Raw genomic sequence first — 12,719 nt, forward strand, 5'->3', positions numbered from 1 at the left:
CTTATTTGGAGGTTCTCAAAAACTATGTTAGTGGAATGCAAACTCAGAAAGCTCTCAAGGCTAGAAAGGTTTTGCATGTGCACCCAGTCACAAACTGTATTTTTATCATCTGCTGACCAGCCTAGCTAAATTTGGAAAGATTTCCTAGTTGCCTACAGGGTGATCAATGCTTTGACCATTGGAAAAGTAGTTGCAAAGTTACATACTGCAAGGAAATGATGGTATCTTGAAGTTCTGAAGTGAGAGACTTGAGGGAAGAGAGAGGTGAAAGGGAGGAAAAGAAAGAATATAAATTGGATGCTTAAAATCATGTCATAGTATGTCATAGTAAAACTGTGAAACTAATTTTGGGGGGGTAGCTTTTACTCCTTGTTGGGTAATCTAATGAAAAAATAACTGGCATTTCAGAAAGAAATTTTTCATCAAAGACTTTTTAAAGTGGTTTTAGTCAAATATCAATGCTCTTGATAGACTCTTTAATTAAACTTCTTGGGATCAGAAAGACATTGCTTCTGTGACCATTATTTTGAGAATAATGAAATTGATTAATTAATGACTGGTGACCACAGTAAGCCAGTAAACCAGGCTGAACTATTATTTTAATCTAATAGGAAACCATATCATTAAATTGAAACTTTTTTGACCTCTAAAAACAAAAACAATACCTATGTACAGGTATGTCTATTATATGACTGAGAATACAATTAGTATCACTCATCTATCCAAGGTTAAATATTTTATGGTGTTTGACGTTACCCTGCACGCTATTTTAGGTGATATTTAACACAAAGAGAGATTGATGGGTCGTTCCTGGTTTACATTAAAATGCAGTTTAGTCTTGATTAGTGTGACTGTTGAATCCCATGAAGTAGTTGCACACATTTAAATTTGCACATTCAGAGTTATAATTGTGTAAAATATAATTTCTGGTTCCAGTCCAGTGGAAATAAGTATGCAAATTTCACTAATACAACCACAGTATTCATTATTCACAGTAGTTGGGACCCAGCTGTAATGGAAACTCCTCATTAAAAGCTAAGAAAAGATCTTAACTGTTTCAGTTCAACTGTGGGAAGGAGCAAAGGTTCAGCCCTGTGTGTGCTGGAGGCAGCTCTTGCTGGCTCTCAAGAACCAAATGCTAAATTTTCAACGTGATCATTTATAACTTGGACAATGTCAGATGCTGCAAATCAGGCCTTGCTTTATTGTTTGGCTGATTGTCAAGACTTAAAAAAGTGATCAAGGAGAGTTAATAATGTGAATTAAACTTAAAAGTCTGTTATATGCACCTTCTTTCCTCCCAGACAGCCAGTTGATAAACATTTACCAGCACACCTTTAAGTCAAAAATTTTATAACCACTGGCTGTTAGTGTCATTGCTAGGACACAACATTATATCCTAAAATGAAAGATCCTGTGTAGACCTCATTAATAATAATATCTATATCTCTAGCATAAATGCTTATAAGAGAGCAGGGGAAAAAATCAATTACATAAACATTCTAATAACATTCAATTTTTATTTTTTTAGTATAAGTTTATTTTAACAATGGCTCCTAAAAAGATTGCATACTTCTTTATTTAAAAGAGGTTCTGTGTAAAATAGATGTTAAGTTTTTCCTTTCAATCTTTAGGTATTGAAGGTGGGGCCGTGCAAGTCAATGGAGCAAAGGGATCAGCTCCTTCTGCATCTTTTAAGGTTCCTTTCTTTTTTTCATTTCTTTTGTTGGTGGTGTTATTTTGTCAGGGATTTAGATGATAATACTAACATAGACCAATTCTCTTAAGACCCAATGGAAATTATGCATTAGATTTGAGTAAATTTGTTTTTTAAAAGTTTTTTAAGTTTGCAAAGAGCATGATTTTGTGGGATAAGCTTAGTCTTTATATACGGTAAAAACTGGCTTGGAATGCTTTGAGTACAGTGTTGTTTCCATCGTGTCACATTACCCATGAATGAACTTAGAGTGCATTCCTGGTGTAGGGAACAATCTAAACAAGAGCAGGTAAGTTGTGAAAGCCCATAGTGTATTTTGGAAACTAAGAGTAATACAGTTAGACTGGCTTGTGAAGGGAAATGGTATAAGAGAAGACTGGCAATGTAGTTGGGTCTTTGGATATAAATGGGTTTCTATCCTGTTAACATTGCCTAATATGCTATTCTAGAAAATGTCCTTTTGCCTAAAATTACCCTTTGGTATTTTCTCCTCTTTGGGGCATCATAATACACTGAAATTGTTATTGAATTACCCAATTCTTTTGGCAATCCCCATAGCACACACATAGCCTTACTGAATGCAGAGTTTATTTTACTTTTTTTTTTTTTTTTGCAAGGATTGGGGGTGTAGAGATGAACAGTTTATTTATTTTAGCCTACACAACCATGTTTTTATGATTCAAGAATGAAGTAGGAATCCAAGAGAAGGCAATTATGTGGATTGAGAAATAGTAGTACAATTTTTTGATATTGAAAATAAAGTTTAATTTTTAAAGTTGATAAAAAGAATGCAAAAACCCATAAGGTTTAATAATATTGCTTTAAAATAATATGTAATATATGTTTTCTTTTTTATTCTATTTATGAATATGTCCAAAGGTAGGAAAAGTGATGGCTCCACCAAATAATAATTTAAGAATGATAATAAAATAATTTTGAGCAAAAAAGGTTGATTATATTCTTTCTCATTTACAAGCTAACAAGGAGAGAGAACACACATAGAGACCTTAAAAAAATTGATGTGGACAGCTTTGATCTGTAATGATTTATAATATGAAATAATCATTGCCAAAAATATATTTAAAGTGCTCAAATAGTACAGTGTCCTAGGTGGTGCACAAAGCATCATTTAAATGATAATATCCCTGATTCACTATAAATAATGGTAAAAATCATTTCATTAACTTCATTTCAAAGAAAGGTATCTTTCTTCTTCTAGATAAAATTGAAATTAACTGCTCTTCAGTATTTTGAATTTCAACATCTTCCAAAGGGTATTATGATTTTGTTAAGTATAATTATCTTAGAGTAAAGATTTTGCCATATTTATGGAGTATAGTTGAGTTTAATTTTTGTACATTGGAACCTCTCCATTAATATTGTCTTCTAAGATCTGGTTTCTGTGTCTTGGTCTGTAAAATATTTTTACACGCAATAATAACACCACCTATAGTAGTCATAGTGTATATATCTGAAAGGTACTTTCCATATATTGCATAGAATACATGAATTAATTCGTGCTTTGTAAAAGAATGGGGTCATTGACAAAGTAGTGGACATAATTGGACCAATTGGAAAGAAAAGCATGATTTTCTTAGAGCTTTAAAAGCGGTGAAACATATTAAAACCTTTTAAATTCAGAAACAAGAGTTCAGCAGTCAAGTTAATCAGACTCAGTGCATTTTTTTAATTGATGGAAACATTTTATAAATTTTTTATTTTTTTTCTTTTATTTTTATTGTTAGCTCAATGGGACTTGAAAAATCAATGCATAACTGTTAATTTAACTTTTAATACAGCTTTTCTTTGTATTATCTTCTAGGTAATCTCTAAAAGCCTTTGAAGCTCTGTAATTTTAAGTTCCTAATTTTTGTTTTGCAGATAAGTAGACCTTTTACCAAATAGATCAGTTCCATATGTGAGGCTCAGCTCTTCTTTATGTGGCTATTTTCAGTCTGATACATTGCTCCTTGAGGTTCATGGTCTCCCAAATAAATTATCCCCCAAAATGTATTACCCCAATGACACTATCTTTCACTTTGAGACTGATTTTGGGAAAACCATTTCTTTTTTGTTATTAGAATAAACCAAAGATGCTTCTGCACTACAATTCTGTAGTATTTTATTATTAACTACAGATAAGTCCCTTGGCTTAATCTTATAACATTTTGCCAATAGGTAAGTGCTTCTTACCTGGATGGTTTCAGAGCAACTGCTGTCTGTCCAATAGGAGGGCCAAGAGCCACAGAAAAAGGAAGGCGGACAGCTGAAAGTATTTTGAGAAGGTTGGTGTCTGATACAGAGGTATGCATTTTCTTTCTTTTTTGTTTGTTTAAAAATAATAATAATAATACTGCTGGCATTTACATAGCACCTACTTTTGTGCCAGGCCAAGGGCTTTAAATATAGCATCTCATTTGATACCTGGTAGGTAGGTGCTTTCATTATCTTCATATTACAGTTAAGGAAACTGAGGCAGAGATTAAGTGAGTTGTTCTAGGTCACAAAGTCAATATTTCAGCATTCTCAACAAGTATCTTTTTTAAGTATTTTATTTTTCCAAATACATGTAAAGATAGCTTTCAAACCACCTCATTTTATGATCACTTCACCTTAAAGCTTTTGTTGTATGAGCCCAAATTAGATGATAAATCTATGTTTCCTCTCATAGTCCAAGAGTTTACATTCTTTGAGACAACACACTGGTAACACAGTTGTACTAGCAGCATCCAAAGAAATTTCAGAGAGTCATTTAATTTATCATGAAATTTCAAAGCAGGACTCCACTTACACAAAAGCAGTTTTATTTCCCTCATATTCAGAAATGGGCATTTCACAATCTCCTGTAGTAGCACATGTGTATAACCAGGGAGATATTTCTTATATCAATGTTAAATCCTCCACACCGTCGTCTTAACAGGATCTGAGGAGCCTGATTTGTATGTCACGTGCTGTATAGTTAGGGAATGCTGTGGAGCCATTCTGACTAGATTCTTCTTCATAGGCTTTCTTCTTGTCTTACTCTACTATTGGTAACCTCATTAGCTTCAGTGATTTTTTTTTTTAATTACGCGGATGACTCCCTCATGTATGTGTCCAGCCACAGTCTCTCTTCTAAATGTCAATCCTGTATCACCTATTTCAATTGGACTTTGCAAATTGGCTGTCTCAGAGACATGTTAACAAAGGGTATCTAAAAGTGAACTTTTTATCTTCCGTCTTCCCTTTGTCCAAGCTGACTATTTCTGTCCAAGGCATCACCATCCGTCCGGTTTTCCAGGTTGGTAACCTCAGCATTTCCCCTGACTTTTCACTCTCCCCCATATCTGATTGCTTAACAAACCTTGCCATCTCCACCTTCACAATCTCTCTTTTCCTCACACAGTCGAGACCCTCACGCCCCTTGCCTTTCTTATTGCGATAATATCCTGATTCATCTCCTTTCCTCACCTCTTCCCACTCTAGCACCTACCAAAGTGATATCCCCAATCACAGTTCTAACCGTCGACTGCCTTCCTGAACTGGCTTCCTAGGGCACCTTGGACATATTTCCGCCTCCTCTGTTTAGCTTTTTGGCCTCAGCTTGTCATTTCAGCCTCATTGGACATGACTTCCTCTCCCACACCCTTTGATCAGACAAATTGTTCTTCAGCACATGATTCCCTTCTCCTGGGTCTCTGATTTTTCACTGGCCATTCCACAGGCTTGAGATGTTCTCCTTCCTTAAATGCTTCTCTTCATTTAGTAAGCAGCTCAAGCACATCTTTCCTATTCCCCAACCACCAGCATCTTTGCTCCAAAACTTACTTGTCTTTAACAACTTGGATATGTTCATATTTATTAACTTTATTTATGCTCTCTATATGCTCATGCATACGTCTCTCCTCATAGAATGTAAACTCTTTGAGAGCAGGGATTATTAGTATCTCCTGGGCCTAGCAAAATGCCTGCCACATAGTAAACTTTTAATAAACACCTGTGGATTGAATGGTTGTCCTTCACTCCCCCTGTCTTATCTTCTCTGGGTTTAGCAATCCCTAAGCTTAAATATTTTTTCCTTTCTTTCCTTGGGCCCATTAATTATTTTCATTATTGTCCTCTTAAAATTTTTTTTCTCAAAACTGGTTGGTAGATATTATTGGGCCTTTACCTGAACTCATTGTATTAATAATCCTGGGCAGTGCTATGTAGATGGGAGAATTATCTTGTGGCTTCTATATACTATAGTATTCTGTGTGTGTATGGTCTTCCATATGTGTGTTTATATATGAGTGAATATGTATGTGTGTACACACACAGAGATAATATGTACATACTGCAGTATATTACAGTTATTCCTTCCACATCTCAGAAATTGGGAGTATAGTATCCCCCACAATCTGGGAAGTCTCTTAAAACTTACAGGTTCTCTCTCCATACCAGAGAAAAAAATCTAAATTATTATGTATTAAAGATAAAATATGTTGATATTGTACAACACCATTCATTTATTTTATGCATTTCTGAGTTTCTAAATTTTTTCTCTGTCATTTGCTGGCCTTCATATGCATTTGCAGCTTTAACAAATTCCCCCAAAATTCCCTTTTAACTTTTTAATGCCAAACTGCAACATATTGAAACCATAAAAGGGAAAGTCATAATGCAGAAGGAATAACTCTGTGTGTGTGTTTGTGTATGTGTTTGGGTATATACACTATCTCTGTCTCTCTCTTTATATGTGTGTATATATATGTGTGTGTGTGTGTGTGTATTTACATATACACATATATAGCTAATGAATATAAATATTAGTATGTATGCTATATATAGTAATTACTACATATATATAGTGTATACATATTATATTTACATATATACTATATAAAGAAATACATAAATATACCATATATAGAAATACATTACATATACTATATATAAAAATAAATAAATAAATTGCATATGTACCATATATTGAAATAAATACATATATACTACATATAGAAATAGAGAGAGAAATAAATAGTAATAGGAGGCACTCCATATACTCTAGTAGATATATGTAATATATATACTATATGTTATATAGAGAAATAAATACATATGTACTATATAGAGAAATAAATATATTTTCTGTATATTGAAGAATATATTGAACATACATATGGAGAACTATATAGAATGTAGGAACCACAAAAGAATTAATGTTACAAAAGCCATAGGTACAAAAGCTGCTATAATCTAAAAAAGAAAAGAAAAGAAAAGAAATTGTACCCTTCTCCTTTCCTTTCAATAGCATTAGAGGAGGAAATAGGGCGGGAAAGGATAAAATGGGAAAAATTTGAAAGGAAGGGATGAAGAATAGATGAAAAGATGACAAAGCAGGGATATAGGCCAAGGGAACTGTATCTTCACAATTCCTGTTTTTTGGACCAATACTTAAGTGACAGAAATAATTTTTTAAAAAAAGTTTCTGAGGGAGCAGAAGGTTAGCTGGCAGGCATCTTTTAGCCAGAATTCTTGATTTTACTATTTTTCTTGATCCTGTTGCTACCTTTGAATGATGAATTAGTGTGAATCCAACCAGAGACCAGGGCCAGAAGAAGAAAGTTTATACTTTTGGGGGGGGGGGGGGGGGTACACCAGAAGTAGCAAAGATTTATGGAAATTACAGGGATTATGGGAGAGATATAGACTTCTCAGGTGTCTCTAAAAGGGGCAGAATATCTGTCATTCACCATGGTTATTGGCCTTGTCAGACACCCAAAGCAAAGGAAGAAAGATTCTGGTCTGCAATGGTTTCTTCTGTTGTTATAAAATGAGAACTTTTTTTGCTTCATAGAACTCGCCTTATGTTTGAAGAGCTGGGTTTGGAAGATTATAGTGCCGTTCACATTCAGATTTTAGGAGCTGAAGATACATATGGACGTCATGCAAAAGTCAGCCTAGGTGGGGTAAGTAGCTTCACAGGCTTGGGAGTGCTCAGATTATTCTCTGCAAGTATAGATAAAATACCCCCACTAAAGAAGTCCCAAGTTGGTTATTTCTGTTTAATTGGCTAAAAAGGAATCAACCTCATGTATAAAAGTGTTGAGTATATAGATTCACTTGACTCTTCTAGTATCCTCAGATTTGTAGCAATAGCTTTATTTTTTAATTTTATATATACATGTACATATATAAAGATATATATAGTTATATATGTAATATAATAAAACAATAATTAATTTATTTTAATGTAACAATATTTCTTTTGTAACATACATATCTTTGAACTGTTTTTCTATTAAAAGCTGTGAGTTTTACTTTGAATATTAACCTACCTGCCCTGCTTAAGCCTTTTCTTCTCCATTTCTTATTACATAAGATAAAAATTGGAGCTGATTTTAGGCAGGCTCTTATATCTACATATATGGCTTTTATTAAAAGCACCACAAAAAATGCTACCAGAAACACCAATCTTTGATATCTTCCAAGTTTCTAGCGATCATATAGTTATTGCTATTCTGGAACAAGCAGGCACTAAGACTTCATTCAGATCCCAGCCATTCATGTGCCCATTTTCAGCCATTAAAGGAAAGAAACCATAGAACACACATTTATCACCACAATTAAGTTCTGTGCTTAATCCTCATTCATTCAATAAACATTTAAGTACCTAGTCACTTTTTAGTCATGTCTGACTCTTTGTGACCTCATTTGGGGTTTTCTTGGCAAAGATAATAAAGTGGCTCGCCATTTCCTTCTCCAGCTTGTTTTACAGATGAGGAAACTGAGGAAAATCAGATTAAGGGATCCTAGTCACACAGCTAGGAAGTGTCTGAGGTCAGATTTGAACTCAGGGAGATGAGAATCCCTGGTTCCAGGCCCTGCGCGCTACCCCTTGCACCACCTAGCTGCTTCCTTTTTAAAACCCCGTGGGCCCAGATGTAGCTCCCAGGTCCTCGGCTGTCTCCTCTCAGCCAATGACCAGGTTTCCACTGATGATACCCTTCATATCATCTCTTGCAGAGCATCATCCATGCTTTGGCCTAGTGGCCCCACTACTACTTCTCTCATTGTGTTCTAGGTCACCAGCAGATTTAATTCTTCAGAGGTCCTAGTATTCCATAATTTGCAGTTTTTTTAGCATTATCAGAAGAATATTGGTGTTAATAAGAGATGTGTACATGTGTTGGGGAACAACTTGTAATCCCATTTTCTTTCTTGAGATTTTCTCTCGTTTGTTTGTTTTTTAATAGTATAGTTGTCATTTAATCTAGAGAGAACAAACAAAGCTGTACAGCATGCAGTCCAGCCGTTGCCTTCTCGGGGCCGCTGTTTAAGTTCACGTGCATCTGTAAGACCCACAATGCCATAAGAGAGCACCTTGTGAGTCTTGGCCCAATATGGTTAGTGTAATTGGCAGGACCTGGAGCAATGGTCTCTTGGCTCAGAAAGGACTTAAAACACAAAGGGCCACACCCTGGCACCAGCCCAGGCCCTGGCTAGGTAAGCAGCCCAGGGAGCTGTAGAGGCAGGCCCAACTCAGGTGTGATTTAAAATCTGGCACTTGCTGCCTGAACTTAACACCGTAGTCGCCTTTTCATCCAGCAACAAAGGTCGCGAGAGTATCAGAGTAGGAGAGGGACACTGGGCAAACACCTGCCTTTAGGAAACTGGATGTCGATGGTCCAAGAGGCTGACACTCAGCATCCCAGGTAGATGTGCTACCTGCAAGAAACTTACTGTTTTTTTCCATGACTTCCAATTCAACCATCGACATCCAGTTTCCTGAAGAAGTGAGAGGATGGATTGTGGTAGGTCAAATGTAGAATTAAACTACCATATAGTCAGATTTAAAACAGAGAACAGCTGGCCCGATCCACTTGGGAGCTTCTCTTGGGCAGATGGCTTCTTTCAATCAAATGCCTGTGGACCCCAGATAACAACTCATGTGTTCAATAAGTTTATAAGATTTTGGCTGAAATATATTTTACTTACACACACACCCACACACACACACACACGATTATCTTGTCCTATTACCACTGTCATATTGAAGCCATTGAATTTTAATGTATTTGTCAATTTTTCCTACCTTAATTATTTATCTATATATTGTATTCTTCTACTAGAATGTAAATTGCTTTTAGGATAGAGGTGGTTTCATAAAGAGATATGCTGGAAAAGCATGGGATCTCAAATATATACACATGTATGCATATAAATATATGGCATACTCTTAAATTTAATCTGCATTATTCACATTTTCTCCACCATTTTTTCCTGAGTGGAAATAAAACAATAAATAAAGTTTTGATTTGTAGCATTTGTCCATTTCCAAGGTATAAAAATTGTGAAACTGTCAGCTTCCACAAACTAGTGCCAGCACATGTTTGTATTTTCATAACCAGCACCTAGCTCAGTGTGTGCTCAATAAATACATGGTGAATTGAATTGGAAGAATAATAAGATGTTTAGGTTCTATCTAGATTAACTTTTCTTTATTCATATATATTCTTCTGCTCTATTACTAACTTTAGATTGTAGCTGACTACATTTATAAACTTCATTTCTACATCTTTAATTTACTCAAAACATCTTAAAATTTAAGCTGCAGAATTCACATTGGCCTGTAATATGTAGGAGTTTTTTCCTGTTATTTTAAGGAAATTTTCCTTTCATGGTTAATTTCATATACTTCTTATCTTGAAGATTTCAATCAGACTAGAAGTAAAAAAATTTTTTTAATTTGATAATATGTAGAGAAAAATTCATTCATTTGTTCCACAAGTACCTACCAAATGCCTTTCTTGTTGATAGGCTAGATGCCATGGGAGACATAAAGATTAATATTAGAGACAGATTTCAATATCAAGTGACTTTTTAAAACGTAAAAAGCTACTAATTAAAAATAAATGAAGTGAATCTTAAAAAATAGAAATATAACTAACCAAGTTGCAAAAGCAAACAAAAAATATTTCTGTTAGACCTTGTTTCAATAGCTATGTGATATCAACAGTGTTACTACTAAGTTCCAATACTACAAATGGAAACCCACCCATGTTCTCATCCCATAAAATTCTCTTCCATGTCTTCCCATAAATCTTTATGAGGATCCTTCTTTTTCATCCTGCTCCATACAAATATAGAACATATCAGTTCAGATTATTTGAGGTTTTTTACCTAGCTATTTTCTTTTCTATTTCATTCCATAACAATTAACATGGCTATCCTTTAAAAATATAAAAAAGATTTCATTTTTAGGAAGAAGAGAAGTTTTACATATTTTGGTTGTAAAGAAAATGAATCTAAGGCTCCTTTCATTTGATTAAAGTACTCAAAAGGTTAAGAGATTCTTGTGTGTTGCTTTGTAGAAAAAGACTTTGGAAGGATCAGATGTAAACATAAGGGCTCTTTAAAACTGTATGGGAAATATTTGATGCTTGATAAAACCCAGAAACAGGAACCAGATGTAAATGTGTAAATATTTTATTTTACATAGAAATATGTGTTTTTTTAGTTTCCAGGCACTCTAATTGCTGTAATTTATACTTATTGACTATAATTAGTGCGTATATAATTTACATTGAGAGAATGTCTTGGAAGCCAACTTAAAGTAGATTGTTGAGACCAAGCTTTAAAAAAAAAAGTATGCTTCAGGGAAGGAGATAAGTCATTATGGGTTAGTTTTTAAATGTTTCCATGTACCTCATTTTGGTGTAGAAATAATGGAAAAGGCAAAATTGGTTATCAAATTGATTCTAGAGAGAGCCAGAGCAAAATTTGAAAGAAAAGATAAAAAGTAAGAGCTTTCAATGATGAAATTTATTCATACTATTATGACTTACATTTCAGTAGGGTTTGATTCTTTATCAATAAATATGGAAGGTGTGCTTGGAGAGGACCTAAAATAAAATGTTTTCATTTTATTTTCAAATAAATTAATTTTTATTAAATTAATTAATTAATTAATCATGTAAGATAGGGAAGCCATGTGACCTGATCCCCATTTTACAGAACAACAATGAGCCAGAGGGAGGTTTCAAAGACTTTCCAAGATTGCAGGAGTTATCTGGAATCATAACTAGACCTAGAATTCACATCTTCTACCACTTTCCTCCATACTGCTTCCCTCCATCCCCTCAACCTAGAAGACAGTATTTATTTCAAAAACTTTAAAGTCTAATTATTTAAGTATTTTTTGGTTTGTGTTGTTTTTGAGGGGAGGGTAGATCATGCTGTATCATTTCTGATTTGTATCCTATATATATATATATATATATATATATATATATATATATATATATGTATATGTGTGTGTGTGTGTGTGTGTGTATGTGTCATATATATGTGTGTATATATATATACATATATATGTATTTTAAACTAGAAGAAGATTCAGTTTACTCACTTGGGAAACACATAAATGTCTTTGTGTAGATTTTCTAAAGCAAAACTTTAAGTTTTTTTCTATTATCCAGGTTGCTTTTTTTTAATCCTATTTTTCAATATAGTAACTACAGGAAACAAAACACTCATGAATCATAAAAATAAAAGAGTAGGAAACTGTCATGCTCATTAAAGATAATTATAAATGAATTATAGCAATGAGAGACCATCATTAATATTAACCTGTATTCAAATAAAAGTTCAAGTTATAGCAAATGTATAATTATCTAATATAATTGTATCACAGTTTACTAAAACTATTAGAGGTAGTCTAGGATAGTGGGCAGAGCCCTAGGCTTGGAGTAAGGTAAACCTAAATACAAATCCTATTGCAAGTGCTTAACTATGACAAATCATTTAAATCTTTTTGTTCCTTAGTTTCCTAATCTGTAAAATGGGAATACTCATAATTATAGTATCTATCTCATAGAATTTTAAGGATCCAAAAAAAAAATTTAAAGATCAAAGAAAACTATATATATATATATATATATATATATATATATATATAATGATTTGTAAACTTCAAAGTATGAAATAATTGTTAACTGACATTATTTCAGAGATGATTAATTTCTATTAAGGAAATTGT

At 33.7% G+C, this 12,719-nt stretch overlaps 1 protein-coding gene across 2 annotated transcripts in view; it reads left to right on the plus strand.

The window, feature by feature from the left end:
• Window positions 1-12,719, plus strand: part of LOC100932208 — a 131,358-nt gene that overhangs the window by 42,148 nt on the left and 76,491 nt on the right. For both annotated transcript variants that reach the window (XM_023505919.2, XM_023505918.2), the window contains exons 10-12: window positions 1,635-1,699; window positions 3,896-4,002; window positions 7,536-7,647. In XM_023505919.2, coding sequence (XP_023361687.1) covers window positions 1,635-1,699; window positions 3,896-4,002; window positions 7,536-7,647 — 284 coding nt within the window. The remainder of the gene's footprint in view (window positions 1-1,634; window positions 1,700-3,895; window positions 4,003-7,535; window positions 7,648-12,719) is intronic.

Source organism: Sarcophilus harrisii, chromosome 6, assembly GCF_902635505.1.
Source record: "Sarcophilus harrisii chromosome 6, mSarHar1.11, whole genome shotgun sequence".
NCBI classification, from domain to species: Eukaryota; Metazoa; Chordata; class Mammalia; order Dasyuromorphia; family Dasyuridae; genus Sarcophilus; species Sarcophilus harrisii.